The sequence below is a fragment of the Leptodactylus fuscus genome, chromosome 1 (assembly GCF_031893055.1).
Source record: "Leptodactylus fuscus isolate aLepFus1 chromosome 1, aLepFus1.hap2, whole genome shotgun sequence".
Classification (NCBI taxonomy): domain Eukaryota; kingdom Metazoa; phylum Chordata; class Amphibia; order Anura; family Leptodactylidae; genus Leptodactylus; species Leptodactylus fuscus.
Genome location: NC_134265.1, coordinates 175787722 through 175805270, shown reverse-complemented (window position 1 = coordinate 175805270; position 17549 = coordinate 175787722). Strand labels below are relative to the sequence as shown.

At 40.3% G+C, this 17549-nt stretch overlaps 1 protein-coding gene across 2 annotated transcripts in view; it reads right to left on the bottom strand.

The window, feature by feature from the left end:
- The window catches only part of BNC2 (basonuclin zinc finger protein 2), a 464979-nt gene that overhangs the window by 341086 nt on the left and 106344 nt on the right, over positions 1-17549 (bottom strand). For both annotated transcript variants that reach the window (XM_075279932.1, XM_075279948.1), the window contains exon 2: positions 10475-10681. In XM_075279932.1, the coding sequence (XP_075136033.1) occupies positions 10475-10681 (207 nt within the window). The remainder of the gene's footprint in view (positions 1-10474; positions 10682-17549) is intronic.

Sequence of the window (17549 nt, the reverse complement as noted above, 5' to 3'; positions counted from 1 at the left end):
AACTTTTTTTACTTGTACTGTTATTAACATAAAACATGTCACATGCTAAGTGAGAACTATAGAGTCTTCTCATGTTTTTTTGCAATTTCTCTAAGCGCTGAGCAATTTCTCTGAATTTACTTGGATGCCCACTCTTTGGAAGACTGCTAATTGTTTCCCTAAGATCATTGCTGATGTCTTTCTTCTTTGGCACTGTGCTAACACAACACCTGACCAGAAAACTGCGAAAACATCGGCTTTAATAAAAAGCACCTAAGCATTTTTTACAAACACTGCTTCTGAATCTTGGCTTAGTTTTTGTTAAATAATGACACAGCAATTTGTCATGTATTCATATTGTTCATTTGAGGTTGCATTTGCCTAATTGTAAGACCGTCTTAAGACCACATGTTTCTTATTATGTCCTGATACAAAAAAACAAAGAATTCAAAGAGATTGTACTCTTCTGTGTTTTACAGTGTTTTTCTCATGACCATATGTGCTTGAGAAATTATATTATGAGCCCCGCTGGGGGACAGACTAAGATAAGAATCTTTGTACAGTGCTGTACAATATTTTGGTCCTTATATAAGCAACAGAAAAAGGAATCCATTTTTGTTTAATCACCTCTCTTGTAATGCTTCATTCTACAATAAAACCTTTAGCATGGTCGACTATTGAAAATACCGGAGCTCACCATCAGAGTTTTTACTACTTATGTTTTATCTTTTGGTGATGGCATCTGTTGTTTTGTTTTTTTTGCTGAGATACCCCAGCATCATCTCCAAATATTTCTCCTGATGAATCCCCAAAAAAGTCTAGGGGTGCAATTGAGTGCGTGGAGTTTTGGATATGTCTCCTGTGTTGGTCCCTTTTCACACCCCATATTTTTCCCAGTTGGAGACATACAGCCATGTTTCAGCCAATGGTTTCCTTTTGACACCCCAGAGTGATATGTCTGAGATAACATTATCTCAGATGTCTTTATCATCTCCTTAGCAATAAAATAGGAGGTATTTCTAGGCATCATCCAGCTGTTATACGATATGCCTTAGAGGGAGTTAATATTTGCCTCTGACATAGTGCAATATGCAATATTGCTACCATACCTTAACAACCGGATGGTCATTACTAGAGATGAGCGAATAGTAAAATATTCGATATTTGATATTCGTTTCGAATAGCTATGTTCACCGAAAAATAGGATGTTTTATTCCTTATTAACAATGTTTCACTGAGGGGGGATTGACTAATCCACCAAAGGAATATTTTTAATTAAAACTTCACTTTTATTAAACCTTAATAAAATTTGACACACAAAAAGCAAAACAAAAATGTGTCCCACACCCAAACTCACTGTTTAAAAAGACAAACACTTCTGTGAGGAAGGGAGATTTGGTACTGCTTCTGATTCACCCTGCAGTAAAACTTTCTCTATCTCCCTTTACCAACATTTGATGCGCACCTGGAACTCGCTGGTTTAAAGCCAGAATGAGACGCAATGTTGTAAGCTCAGTGGAATGCTCCCCCACCCCTCCGAGGATACTGACCTAATGTCACACCAACGGAGAAGGGAGGTACCACAGGCTGCGTCTCTATTCAGACTACCCGTGTGTGGGTGCTACACCATTAACTATTTAATGACCCTACGTGTTTCTTCTCCAATACAAGAGATTCATCAGGGGTCTGCACATTTAGTCCTCACTTTCGGACCGTCATTGCAAATAAAGTCAGTGAGCGGTAGATAGTCTGACCGCCAGCAGGACCACCGCCAAATGTTCAGCGGTGAATTGCCCTGCTCACATCCCGATATTTAAACTCTATTCCACGCCCCTTCATCGTCATATGAACCAATCAGCCTCATTGGTCGACGGCATCCAATCCATTGTTCACATCGGCACGTGGGTTCGCGCATGCGCGGAAACTTAAAGAATTATCTGCCATATCCCGGCCCTTCCGTCTTCGCGCATGCGCCCGGTTTGAATAAATAGCTTCCCATTTCTCAAGCATCATTCCTTTACACTGCTTATCATTTAGGGGGGGAAGAACAGTCACTACGTCGTCTCTACAGGTGGTATCCTAGTGGCGTGTTTATTCAGCTTCCATGCTATATAGTCAACAGCCAACATAAGGGACCACAGACCGTATTACCCACTCTATCACAATTGTCAATTACACTAACTGAACTGTGACACCGTCGTTAGACAACAGACTTAGGCTTAGTGGAAATAGTAATAATTTTTACAGGGGTTACATATGACTGAATTGGTTAGCAGTGCGACATCACTGTATTAAATCTACAGTTGGCAAATGTGTATTCATATTAGGTAACAAGGTAAGTATCGTTGTCCCTATCTATTTATCTTAGATCCCAACCTATCGTTGTTATTATGCATATATCTGCAAATTCAGAGGTTATATATCATTAAGGGGATTCAAAGTATACCTGCAGAGTTTGATAAATATGAAGGTGAGTATTGTTGTAACAACCTCCAGAAGGTGACATATTTAAATACTATTCGGGGTCAACATTGTTGCTACACGAGTTGATTAAAAAGGAATAATATAATGTGTACATCTATAATTCCTAGGAGTATGTTTGCATAAACACCCTAGAGAAAAATATTTAGTCTAATGATATTAGGATAGACGTTGTTCTAACTACTATCAAATCAATAAGAGTGGAAACTCTACTATATACGTACATCGTTTGTAGGAGTGAGCGTAAATCTATTCAAAAAACATGTAAAATCTATTTGTTCGTTCAGGCCTTTGGGGGAAATGCTCTCCATTCTATAAATCCATTGGGTTTCCCTCCTTAGGGTAAAGTTGTCCCAATCCCCACCCCTTGGATGGGGCTTCACTACCTCCATGACCTGTACTTTTAGTCCCGAGGTATCTCCTGAATGAAAATTTGTAAAGTGTCGTGCAACAGGGGTGTCTCTCCCATTTTCAATATCACAGATATGTTCTCTAATCCTCCTCCTCAGCTGTCTGATGGTTTTACCCACGTAGTTCAGTGGGCATGGGCAGCTGAGGAGATAGATAACTCCTGTTGTTTCACAGTTGGCAAAACTTCTACATTGATATACCTTTCCTGTTGTTACACTTTTAAAGTTAGAGCTCTTATGCACGAAAGGACATGCTGTGCATTTTCCACATTTGAATGTGCCCAAAGGTCTCCCTTGGGTTAACCACATTCCCTTGTTTGATTCTACCGGTAGATTGCTATGGACCAAACGGTCTTTAAGATTTTTCCCTTTTCTAAAGGTGATACTTGGTCCTAGACCTACTTCATCCCTCAAATCAGCATCAGCTTTCAAGATGTCCCAAAATTTTTCAAGAACCCCCCTCACCTCCCTATGTCGAACATCATAGGTTCCCACAACTCTTATTGGACCCTTTTCCTCCGATCTCTGTCTCGGAACCAACAATCGGCCTCTATTCATAGCTTTCGCCCTTGTAAATGCTTTATCCACTATCTTTTCCGGATAGCCTTTCTTGGCAAACATAGCCGAGAGGTTATCAGATTCCTTCAAAAAATTCCCATACGAGGAACAATTCCTTTTGGCCCTGATGAATTGACCCACAGGTATGCCTCGCTTTAAGGGTTGTGGGTGACAGCTAAGCCAGTTTAGGAATCCATTTGTAGACGTGGCCTTTCTAAATATGTCTGTAGATATCCTTCCATCCCTCTGCTTACTCAACCTCAAATCCAGGAAGGTGATAGTCTCTTCCTGAAACTCTGCGGTAATCGAATAGCTCCTTAATATTCAACTATTCGAACGAATATCGAGCCCCATTATAGTCTATGGGGAAAAAAATGCTCGTTTCAGGGGATTCCACTCTTCAACTCAGGAGAGTCACCAAGTCCACCATGACACCCCAGGAAATGATGTCAACAACCTGGAATGCAACTGGGACAGCAGGGGAAGCATGTCTGGGGGCATCTAGCATGCCCAAGTCACTTTATTACGTTGGGATCCGTTTCAGCTTGCAATATGCGGGAGCTGACTTTTTCCCATAGGAATGCATTGACTAGCGTTGATTGGCCGAATGCCATACAGAGTACAGCATTCGGCCAATAAACGCTGGTTCTGCCGGAGGCTCGTCTGTGAGGAGGCGGAGTCTAAGATCAGACCAGAATGGAGACTGCTGTGGACTGAACTTAGACTCCGCCTCCTCCAGTAGAACCAGCGTTGGCTGCATCACAGAAGTAGCCAAGCTGAGCGCACGGCCAGCTCTGCTTCATCTCCGATGTAGCAGTGCTGGCCGTGCGCTCAGTTCGGCTGCATCTCCGGAGTAGGCAAGCTGAGCGCACGGCCAGCACTGCTACATCTCGGCATAGGAATGCATTGACCAGCGTTGATTGGCCAAATGCAATACAGAGTACAACATTCGGCCAATCAACGCTGATTCTGCCGGAGGAGGCGGAGTCTGAGATCGGTCTACAGCAGTCTCCATTCTGGTCTGATCTTTGACTCTGCCTCCTCACAGACGAGCCTCCGGCAGAACCAGCGTTGTTGGCCGAATGCTGTACTCTGTATGGCATTCGGCCAATCAACGCTGGTCAATGCATTCCTATGGGAAAAAGTCAACTTGCGCATATTGCAAGCTGACAGGGATCCCAACCAGATAGAGCCCCAAAGAGCTGGGTGAGTAACATTCCCCCCTAAATAAAGGTAATCCCTAGCTAACCCTGCCTATAGATCTGTCCCTGTCTCACAGTCACATGGTTCACAGTCTCAAATTAACCGAATGTTAAATCCACCATTTGTATAAATTGGAGGTCACCTGATTTAGCCAGCCAATTACTTTTTCCGATTTTTTTTCGATGCCTCCGTTGTCGTAGTTCCTGTCCCACCTCCCCTGCGCAGTTATTGGTGCAAAGAAAGCACCAGGGAAGGTGGGAGGGGTTACGAATTTTTAGTGCTTTTGCCTCGTGGTATGTGATTGGAATCAAATACCTCAAACGGCCTGATATTCGATCAAATATCTATTCGATCGAACAGTGTTCGCTCATCTCTAGTCATTACATGTCTTTGACCACAGTTTTAGTGGGGCAGTTGCCCATTTGCCTGTGTTACTCAATGGATGCTCGCTCGCATACATACTGGAATGTCTATGTCTATGACACTGATGTTTTTATAGCAGATTTTCTGATTTTATTTGTGAATTATCAATAAAAGTTACGTTTTAACTGGTTCCTTTTTGACCATTTGCTACTGTGAAGCAATATGTATATTGTGAATAGTTGTTACTCTCTGTAAATTTATTGCTTAGTATTCCACAGTGCAAAAGATGACACTTTCCTATAAAAATAGCCATGAATCATGAAATTTAGAAAGCATGGTATTAAATGGTAATATGATCCTACATAGAAAGAGGTCAACATCTGAAACATAGTTTTAAAAAAATGAAATCAATTAAAAAATATAATACATATGAACAATCTTGGCCATAGCTTTGGAAAGCAAGACCCTTAAGAAACCACTAATTGTAAAGAGGGACCAAGTTCCGATTCGTTCTCGCTGACTGCTTTTCCTAACAGTTCCAGAAAATGGCTTTGTAAATCCCTCTGGGATATTTGTATGTGGTTTGGAAGTGGTATATATACTGTGTGGTGCACAACAGTCAAGGATCAATACTATAGCAGTTTCTGACCTTAAAAAGTACATTACTAAATAATATATGGACTCATCCAGGCTTGGCAACACTAACAAATACCACCTATTCTATATTAAAAGAGCATTTGTATTCAGAATGAAGGCTAATTACAAGTTATTAAAGCTATATTTTCATTTGCGTCACAGCAAGATCAGCTATTTCATCCTGCAAAATACCGAATATTATAACAGAAACTTGACAGAACCCACTATAGTGAAAAGGGCTCATCAGCATCCATCTTGATGGTTATATGACTGCTATAGCTTTCTGTTCCTTTCTGTTTCTGAAAAACAGAATGCATAAAGAAGATATGAACTCAGCCTTAAAGGGATCCTATCATTAAAACTCAATTTTTTCTCACTAACACGTTGGAATAGCCTTCAGAAAGGCTGTTCTTCTCCTACCTTTAGATGTCTTCTTCGTGCCACTGTTTGGTAGAAATCCTGGTTTTCATCGGTATACAAATTAGTTCTCTCGCAGCACTGGGGGCGTCCATAGCTGCAAGAGAATTCTCCGGCGCCGCCTCCATCTTTTTCAGGAACGTCCTCTTCATGTGTCTTTTTCCAGCACAGGTTTCAGACTTCTAGGCCTCGGGCCTAGGGCAAAGCCGACTACGCATGCCCACCGGCCACAAGAAAATGGCCGCTTACAATACTGTGTAAGTGGCCATTTTCTTGTGGCCGGCGAGCATGTGCAGTCAGCTTTGCCCTAGGCCTGAGGCCTAGAAGTCTGAAGCCTGCACTGGAAGAAGACGCTTGAAGAGCACGTTTCTGAAGAAGATGGAGATGGCACTGGAGAATTCTCTCTCAGCAGTGCTGTTTGAGTGCTGGGGCACACTCCCAGTACTGCGAGAGAACTCATTTGCACACCGACGAAAATCGGGATTTCTACCGAACGGCAGCGCGGAGAAGACATCTAAAGGTAGGAGAAGAATAGCCTCTCTTAAGGCTATTCCAACGTGTTAGTGAGAAAAAATTAAACTTTAATGATAGGATCCCTTTAAAGGGATTTTAAGGGACTTATTCCTTGATAACCAATCCCTATTAAAGGTCATCAATTACAGATAAGCAGGCGTTCAACATCCTGGTCCCTGGGCAGTGAGTTGTTTGAAGAGGCTGCAGTGTTTGGGTGACCACTGCACCGGCTTCACTACTAGTCAAGCATAGCACCATACATTTGTGAAATGGCCGTGCTATTGGAGTTGTGATCAGGCTATGTGATCAGTTAATGTGGTGTCTTTGGCCTAAGAAGCAGAAGCGCACTCGGGGAGTGCCACTGCTGCTTTCTACAGTTGATCCAAGGGGTCCCGGGTGTCCAACCCCACAAATCTTCAAGTGATGACCTACCCTGCATAAATTTAAAACTACCAGACAACCCCTTTAATAGAATATTGTTATAATTTACACAGGCTATGGCGCCTGTTTATATCACACGCTGTCTGTCTGTAGTGACCGTGTGATGTAGTTACAGTCTTGTCACAGTGCTTACACAGGTATGAATGTGTCAGAATGTGAGCGCTCAAAACAGATCACATTCATTTCAATGGGTCGTTACGGGCGTATAAGGCGCGTAATTTTGAGGCCGCAAAATTACGCACGTTATACGCCCGTAACGACCCATTGAAATGAATGTGATCTGTTTTGAGCGCTCACATTCTGACACGTGTATACATGCCAGAATGCGAGCGTGTTAACTCTGTGTGAACTGGCCCTAAGTCATTAAATGTTACTGTCCTGTATTCACCTAAATCATCTGCAGGGCCCTGTGTAGAGCAGATATATACCAATATACAGTCACCGTACAGTGATAATATTGGTATACCTAAGTTGGGGCCCCACATGTTCGCCGTGCCCCAGTGCACAACCTCTAACTAAGCCTCTTGCAACACTCCACTGATTTCTGCACTTTTGGATTTTTTTCTCTAACTTTCAATGTTCCTGAGCAATTAGTGCAGTTAGTTGTGGTGCCTGATATCTAGGCTCTCTACTGTCAGGTGGGCAGTGTCAAGCAGGATCAGGAAAGGGGGTAAGATTCAGTGCTTAGAATCACACCATTTGCCTGTTGCCTCACAATGACCAAAATTAACTACACTTATTGCTTGAGAATGGCGAAAAAACATTCCACCTATGCCAGAATCAATGGAGTTTGCCTATTCAATAATAAAAAGATCTTGAGTTGGAGGAGGTGATGAAAGGTTAAGGCAGCGCCGCACCTCCCATGAGGCGACTTGAAGCGACCGCTTCAGGCGGCGCTATGCCAGGGCCCCAGGGAGGGCGGGATTTTTGCTTACCTAAACAAGCTGTCCTGGACTGGCTTAGCACCAAGTGGTGGATTGGGGAGGCCGCTGTAGCACCGCTGCTCCAGCGGCCTCCCCTCACACTTAAGCAGAGAGCAGGTCCTCTCCCTGCCTGCTCTCTGCCTGCGAATGCCGCTAAGCCCCGCCCCCTTTGCGCCGCCACGCCCCCTCTGCTCCGCCCCCTCCTCGGGGGGGGGGGCGGCTTTCTGTTGTTCGCCTCAGGTGGCGAAACGGGCAGGTTCACCCCTGGGTTAAGGGTAAGTTCACGTGGGGTTTTTTGGTCCAGAACCTGAGGCCGGACCAAAATACAGGTAGCTGCGACTGGATGCCGGTGCACTCTGCTTCGGATTAGGCCCAAATGAATGGGCCTTGTCAGGAGGGAGTGTCTTCAGGCGGATGTCGCGAGGCAAATCCACCTGAAAGAATGAGCATGTTGCTTCTTTTTTCCGGGAGCCGGAACAAGCGGCTCCTGGAAAAAGGAACTGATTTCAATGGGAGCCGTCTTTTTGGTCAGGATTTTGAGGTGAATATGGCCTCAAAACCCTGACCAAAAAACCCTGTGTGAACTTACCCTAAGAGGGTAAGCAGCAGTTAGGTGCTTCTAATCAAATGCATCTGAATGAATCTCAAGACTTCTGGAGCAAGTCCAAAGTGGAGATGTTCGGCCATAATGCACAGCACAAATGGTGGTGATAATAGTGAGCCCTGCGCAGAAATGAAGTAGAGGCCACAGTGTTTTTATAAAGTTGTAGCCCTCCCCTGCTGCATGCACTTCATATTATGATCACAGACCACCCTAATATACTCTGTAGGCAGTTACAATATACTCATGTGCTAGATATAGTACTTGGGATTCCACTGAGTGAAAAAATTGGCTCTACAGAAGCAGAAGCTATGTGACTCTTATTAAATTCATACCCTAATGTATCAGAGAGTTGTAATGATTTACTTAATAAGTCCCACAAAAAGAAATTACACTTCCTACAGTATCCCGGATTATGTAGCTGGCTGCCTAGGCAGTCAGCATCAAAGAGGTAATGAGAATTTTGATGGTTTCCACCCCCTTTGAACATGAGTGTGTATGACATATTGAGAAAGTCAAAGTATTTGGAAACTGTTGCAATTAATGGAAAACATAACCTTCTGGTCAAACACAATGGATTCCTTAAGCAAGCAGTGTTAGACCTGGCAGCCGTATAGAACATTCCCTTAACTTTGTCAGTGCTGGAATTCCTTATGCATGCACTGTAAATCAGACTACAGCTCTGCACAGACTCAGGGATCCTCACATTGTGCCCTATCAGGCGCCTCATGTCGGCCATTCAGTTACAGGACACGTGATTGGTCCGGGCAGTTGTCATGGACGCAGCTTCTCATTTATAAAAACATCTTTGTACAATGTTACCGTCATCTCTACAATAAATAAACATAGATCTTCAAAGACATCCACGTTACTCCTTACGTCTACAAATTAAAATAACCCTTTCTTAGCAGGTTGTACTTTATAACAGGGGAAACTAAACTAAAATATGTCTTTTCTATCAGTAGCATAACATTATTTTATCTATAGGGTATAATAACAATTTGTTTATACATAAGGGGTCATACAAACTCCTATGCCATTTTTTGCGGCCATGTGTCTGTGCCATATCTAAGGACTGCAAGTTATGAATTATGTTATATTTTTGTCTATGGCACAGTCAAGTGTACGGGATCATACATATGTGCGTGTGGATGACTTACTGACATGTCTTTTGCTTATCAGTATTTGCGAACAGTAAAATTCACTACGATCATGTGCAGCAGGACTTATACGTTCGACATACTTTGAAGAATACTGTCTTCAATAGCATTGGTGTATTTCCTTACTCAATCATTATAATCCTGACTAATGTATTCACTTACTATCACAATCGTCCATCTTTATGATTTGCCATTCTTACTGTTTTACATTTTTCTTCCCACTGATCAAAATACTGTACAATGACCATGAGAAACAGTCCATATTCATTCAATAAAACACTGAATAATTCACTAGCAGCATGTGAACACCCTTAAATAGAAACTATGAGGGTCTTTGAGTTCAATGTCAAGCATGATGAAGGATATATAGCATGTGACTACAAGAAACCATTTTATGCAGACATGTAAACTGTAATAAAGGTCAGCAGCATACATGCACCTAAGGTACAAAAGGAGCGTACAATTCCAACTAGAAAAGTAACAATAAAAGAGAAATACTACATCTACTGAACTATATTTTTGTCAGTTTAAGTATACATTCGCACCATGTTTCTTACATCCGCTTGGTAGTTGAACCCATTTATCTACAATGATCTGAACTAAACAATCAGACCCTACACAGAGCCGATACATACACACTTTTCACACAGGCATCTGTTTCTTTGGTGAGTAGGATGAAAGACATGAAAAAAAAATTGGCTTGATTTCCCTACTATGATCACTAGAAGCGATTCATTGGCTTGTATCAATGACAGTGCTCCTTTAAAGCATTAGATAAAATATACGTACAGATTTTCCTGATTTTACTTTTGTGTCTGCTTGCCAAGCTCCAGGCCAGTAGGAAGGTGTGATGTCATCCGTCATTGTACTGGATGGCCATTGTACATCCCAGGAAGGAACGACACCTGGTAAGCCATGAGTTTCATGAGAAGTAGGTGGATCGTCATTGCTGAGCTTAGTACGGTTCATCACTGGGGCACCATCCCCATTGCAATCCTGTAAAAAACAAGCAATTATATATGATTTACTAGAACACTTGTCAAAGGCAGGGTTCACGCAGCTTAGGACCAGATTCAAAATGCAGGACACATAGGCCTAGTTCACACAGGGTTCTGCATTATCACATTCCGTCGAGGCTTTCCGCTCCGGAATAGGCCCAAATGAATGGGCCTAGTCCAGTGGGTGCTGTCGTGAGGTGGACGAATCAGCCGCGGAATCCGCTTGAAGCGGAAAAAAGAATGCTAGCAGTCTACATAGACCTCTATTCCGCATCAAAATCCTCCTTCTCTTGCTCCATGTGAACGAGCCCATATAAGTATATAAGGAACTATTCACATGCAGTAAATTTGTCGCAAAATTTTCTGCAACTATTACCAGTCATCTTCAGTGGGTTCAAATAAATCAATACTATTGAAGCAGAAAAGCAGCCTATACAACATAAAATTAAAGTTTATACCTGAAATACCATCATTCATGCAAAGTACAAGGAACCACAATGTCCTTATTAAGAATAGTTCAAGATAACTGGCAATACACCAAATAAGTAACATATCAAATGTATAATCCTTTTTGTGAATAGTAAACAAGGCTTCATATTGTACATGGAAATTGCATTAGGATGAATGCAACATTTACAATATTTTAATGTATACAGCACGGGTTACTATACTTGGTGCAAATTTTGCATTTCTTTTTTGGCTATGGTTAGAATTTGATGTCTGTTCTGCAAAGCTACAGAAACAATAGACAGTGGTAAGATAAAAAAGAATACTGAAAAAGAATGCATTAAACATAAAAAGGGGAAAAAAACAACATTTCACAAGTGCACAATAAGACATGTTTGCACATCATATGTAGTGTCTTACCATTTACCCCATACACTATGACTTAATTTAGTTAAAATCAATTACACATGTAAATGCAAGATAATACACTAAAATTAATGTAATAAAATCAAAAAAATCAAAGCTACATAATAAAGATAAGAGCAACATTAAGTACTGCACTGAACATTATCAAAAAATAAATAATTTGCTAAGGATTAATTAACTGTTTTATACATATTATAGGTGTATATACAGTATATATATACAGTCCTATGAAAAAGTTTGGGCACCCCTATTAATCTTAATCATTTTTTGTTCTAAATATTTTGGTGTTTGCAACAGCCATTTCAGTTTGATATATCTAATAACTGATGGACACAGTAATATTTCAGGATTGAAATGAGGTTTATTGTACTAACAGAAAATGTGCAATATGCATTAAACCAAAATTTGACCGGTGCAAAAGTATGGGCACCCTTATCATTTTATTGATTTGAATTCCCCTAACTACTTTTTACTGACTTACTGAAGCACAAAATTGGTTTTGTAACCTCAGTGAGCTTTGAACTTCATAGCCAGATGTATCCAATCATAAGAAAAGGTATTTAAGGTGGCCAATTGCAAGTTGATCTCCTATTTGAATCTCCTCTGAAGAGTGGCATCATGGGCTACTCAAAACAACTCTCAAATGATCTGAAAACAAAGATTGTTCAACATAGTTGTTCAGGGGAAGGATACAAAAAGTTGTCTCAGAGATTTAACCTGTCAGTTTCCACTGTGAGGAACATAGTAAGGAAATGGAAGACCACAAGGACAGTTCTTGTTAAGCCCAGAAGTGGCAGGCCAAGAAAAATATCAGAAAGGCAGAGAAGAAGAATGGTGAGAACAGTCAAGGACAATCCACAGACCACCTCCAAAGAGCTGCAGCATCATCTTGCTGCAGATGGTGTCACTGTGCATCGGTCAACTATACAGCGCACTTTGCACAAATAGAAGCTGTATGGGAGAGTGATGAGAAAGAAGCCGTTTCTGCACGTACGCCACAAATAGAGTTGCCTGAGGTATGAAAAAGCACATTTGGACAAGGCAGCTTCATTTTGGAAACAAAAATTGAGTTGTTTGGTTATAAAAAAAGGCGTTATGCATGGCGTCCAAAAAGAAACAGCATTCCAAGAAAAACACATGCTACCCACTGTAAAATTTGGTGGAGGTTCCATCATGCTTTGGGGCTGTGTGGCCAATGCCGGCATCGGGAATCTTGTTAAAGTTGAGAGTCGCATGGATTCCACTCAGTATCAGCAGATTCTTGAGAATAATGTTCAAGAATCAGTGACGAAGTTGAAGTTACGCCGGGGATGGATATTTCAGCAAGACAATGATCCAAAACACCGCTCCAAATCCTCAGGCATTCATGCAGAGGAACAATTACAATGTTCTGGAATGGCCATCCCAGTCCCCAGACCTGAATATCATTGAACATCTGTGGGATGATTTGAAGCGGGCTGTCCATGCTCGGCGACCATCTAACTTAACTGAACTTGAATTGTTTGTCCAAAATACCTTTATCCAGGATCCAGGAACTGATTAAAAGCTACAGGAAGCGACTAGAGGCTGTTATCTTTGCAAAAGGAGGATCTACTAAATATTAATGTCACTTTTCTGTTGAGGTGCCCATACTTTTGCACCGGTCAAATTTTGGTTTAATGCATATTGCACATTTTCTGTTAGTACAATAAACCTCATTTCAATCCTGAAATATTACTGTGTCCATCAGTTATTAGATATATCAAACTGAAATGGCTGTTATAAACACCAAAATATTTAGAACTAAAAATGATTAAGATTAATAGGGGTGCCCAAACTTTTTCATAGGACTGTATATATATATATATATATATATATATATATATATATATATATATATTATTTTTTATTTTTTTGTTATTTTTTATTTCTCCTTTAACTGGAATAAAATACAGCAATCATATATTTTACTAAAAAAAAAAATAACAATGATTTATTAACAATAAAACTTAACTACTAGTGAAATCTGGACAGTGTTCTTCCCAACTTTAGCAGGTATTAGTGAACTTATATGTAAGTGTTACTTTTTATAGCTAGATTAGCCAAAGGTCATCAAATGAAATGCAATTTCCAGGCAAACCAAGTAAGGAACGTTCTTGATTCTGAGAATATATTATATACAGTAGATAGTTACTACAACTTAGTAATATTAATACGTTAACCATGTTATTAACTGAGGTCTACCAAAAAAGTGTTGACTTTAGTAAAAATGTAACTCATTAATACCTTTTGCATATCACATACTAAGCCAAGTCTAGGTCAGAATGACATTTGGAAAATACACACCATTTGAAGTTTGCATCAAGAAGAACAAGATAAGATAGTCATTTAATAGTCCCACCATGGAGAAATTCAGTGAGCGAGTATTTTCTGTTATTGTCTGAAGTTTATAAACTGAAGCATAACTATCAATTCAGGTGACTTCTTAGAATAAGTTGTGTGTACACGAGTAATAAAACAACGTCTGGCCAATACAAATATTCAGTATTTTTCTGAACTACAGGTAGTTAGTGAATGCTAGCTGCTAGGATGTCTCCCATATACAACACTCAAAAGAATGGAGAACACAATACAGCAGTACTAACAGTTTAGCTAAGAATTCAGTAATGTGATATAGTAAAACCTCTCTCACTCAGCATCTCCCCCTACCCTCTCTGTAGACGTCAATGAGTAACAGATAATTAGATTTGTTCCTTTGACTCATAAGACATTCCCCATCTGACTAACTTCTTGTAGATTGAAAAGAATAATATATATATATATATATATATATATATATATATATATATATATATATATATATATTTCTTAAAAGTCTTGATCACAATCAAAAATTAGACAACTTATATACAGTATGACAAGTAGTCATGCTAAGTGATATAGCTTCGATTCGACCTGAATGTTCAGTGTATTCTATCCTGGCACCCACATTTAGTAATGCACCACTAATGTGCAATGAGCCTAGGAGTCACATGTTGTTATGGGACATTACTATAGTGTATTAGTAAGAGTTAAATAAAGCTCACAGAACTACAACCAGTCTGACAAATAGTAACTTGTTTTTAATTTGGACTTAGCTCTGATAATTAATTTCAGCCATTGTCCCGGCTAACTTAAGCAGAACACATTTATAAGGCTTAACAATGGAGATACACTAACGCTAACTATTATTTTACAACTTGATGTTTTTAATTAACTGTTTTGGCAGATGCTGTCCCTGGTACGGTTGCTTAGATTACGGAAAGATTAATTTCTTCCCACACATGTGGCATAACAGCATGATAGCAAATGCAGTATTCACCATTTAGAATACAGTAACAGCCACCATGATCTCTACTTATTGGGGAAAAGCAAATGTAAGACAAAACTTTTCTAACAGTCCTACAATGACTTATTTTTATTATCTTGAAAAGTAATTATGATTAATAGCATGCATCCAACTTATAAAGAGTTAAATGTAAAGTGCCCCTATTTACCATGTGTAATTTATTTATAATACTAGTATCTGCTTACATGGCAGAGGGGCCGCTAGAGGAAGCTGGGAGAAACATGTGTTGGGCTTGGAACCCTGAGGTCATTATAACTGTTTGTTTTACTCCCTTACCTTTAATATCTTCTTACTGGGGTTGAGCCGATCTTGACTTTTCAGGATCGATTGTAAAATCCGATTTCCGATCATTTTTCATTCGAACCCGATCTCGATCCCAATTCCGATCCCAATGCAAGTCAATGGGATTTTTTTATTAATCGGAGATCGGATTTTAAAAGCAATCCTATTCACTATATAGCATGGAATCTAACAATTGTTAGAATCCACGCTGTGTAGTGAATCACTAAAGTAGCCAGAGGATTTTTTTTTTTAATCCTCTGGCTACTTAATCTCCCCTGGTGTCCACTTACCTCCAGAGATGGCTGGTCCTGTGCCCGGTGCCTTCCTTCTTCTTTACCTCGCTGCCGCTCCACACTGCTCTTCTCCATTCGCTGCCCCCTCCCTGCCAGGTTAGGAGAGTGTGGGCGGGTTAGGAGAGTGTGGGCGGGTACTGGGAGGGGAGACGTCACGTCTCCCCGCCCTGTACCCGCCCACACTCCCCTAAGCCACAAGTCCCGCCTACCTAGTGCTTTAAACACTAACCTGGGAGGCGGGGCAGCGAGGCAAGAAGAAGGAGGGCACCGGAGAAACCATCTCTAGAGGTAAGTAGCTGCTAGAGATGTTTAGTTTAGCCTCCCATTCGAATGAATGGAGGCAGCAGGCGCACAGGGGGTTAAGGCTGTGTGCCGGCTGCTTCCATTCATTCCTATGGAACTGCAGCGGAGCCTTCACACTGAGTATACAGTGTATACTCAGTGTGAAGGCTAAGCAAAGCATTGTGGGAAAAGATCACCGATCTCGATCCCACATAAAAAGATCGTGTCCAGAATTCCGATAGCGATCTTGAAATTTTCTCGATCACCGATCGGAATCCGATCTTTTCCGAACATGATTGCTCAACCCTACTTCTTACTTGATTGTTAGCATTATATTTTTTATTTGTGACATATGTATTTAATATTTATTATGTATCACTGTTATTGCTAATTGATGAAATATTTGTATGTATTTGGGAGTTACCATAATCTGTAATGGGTCTTGTTAGTCTTATGTTGTGACATATTTCTTTTTTATATTTATAAAATTTATATTTACGCTTGATTGTCAATAAAGATGATACATATATTTAAATGTTACCTGTTGATGCACTTGATTGATATTGGTGTTCTGGTTGTAAAGTTACAGCACCATCATAGTGATTGTAATGCCATTGTTATTGTAATGCAGTAATGACCAGTATAAGAACTGTATTGGTTTTCATATGTTCCTAATGGGTTTTGTTGTTTTTTCACAGATCCCATTTGCAGACTATGGTGGAATATGTCTGTTACCAGGGCTTTTCTAATTTCAATAAAATGGTTAATAAAGCGTTCGGTGAATGTGTTTTATTTCAATAAAATATTTTTTTGTGTGTTTTTACATTTATTAATTATGTCTTAGTAATGGCTGCTGTCTGATAGCAGCCATTAATAAGAAGGGGCTTAGTATTGACTGTTAAATAGGTTAAGGGAAGAGCCATTCATGGACCAGTAACTGACCATCTAGTCATTTTTCACTCTGGTAATATCAAGCTACTGCTGCTTTGTTGGATCTAGCTGATTATGAAATCCACATTGCCAACATTGCATTTTTTAATTATTATTATTTATTTTTAAAAATTACATAGGACCCAATAAAGCATGAGCAGCCTGTCATTACTATGTTGGGAAAGCCCACAGTTTTGGGGCTTTACCACCCTAATAAACGCAACCTGCATATTTTACTTGACCAGGGTATTTTAAGAGGGGTTAACCGTGGTCATAACTGACTGTGATTAAACTCTTCTAATCTTAGGACTCGGCTATACTCCCCTATACTGGGGAAAAACTCTTAGATGATGGAAACAATCATTGAAGGCTGGGAAAGAATCATTGCACAATGTAGTTGTTAGGGTATTGCCTGTTGAGAAATTCCCTAGTGGCTGCTGCTAAGTTCTAAATTTAGACTCAGCCTCTATCCTTGCCTACTTGCCTCCACTACTGTAGGCAGTAGAGGACAACCGTAGGCAAATTCGGCACACAGATAGATTGTAACCTAGATTAAAATATAAGCTACTTTTTATTCTGGTAAATGACATGGCTTCATGACTGTTATGAATTTAATTTCACATACTATTTTAAACAGCTCTTAGCAGCACCTTATCTCAGCCAGGGCTGTTATCACACTGTGTAAACACACGCTAATCCACAGTGTGTAGATACATTTGCATATTATCTGATCTGCTCCAGTGCTGACAAAAAGACATGGGCAAACACCTTTAATCCAAATTGGCAGTTTGCCAATTTTAAACATGCCTGGAAAAAGAAAATCTAATTTGTCACAAACA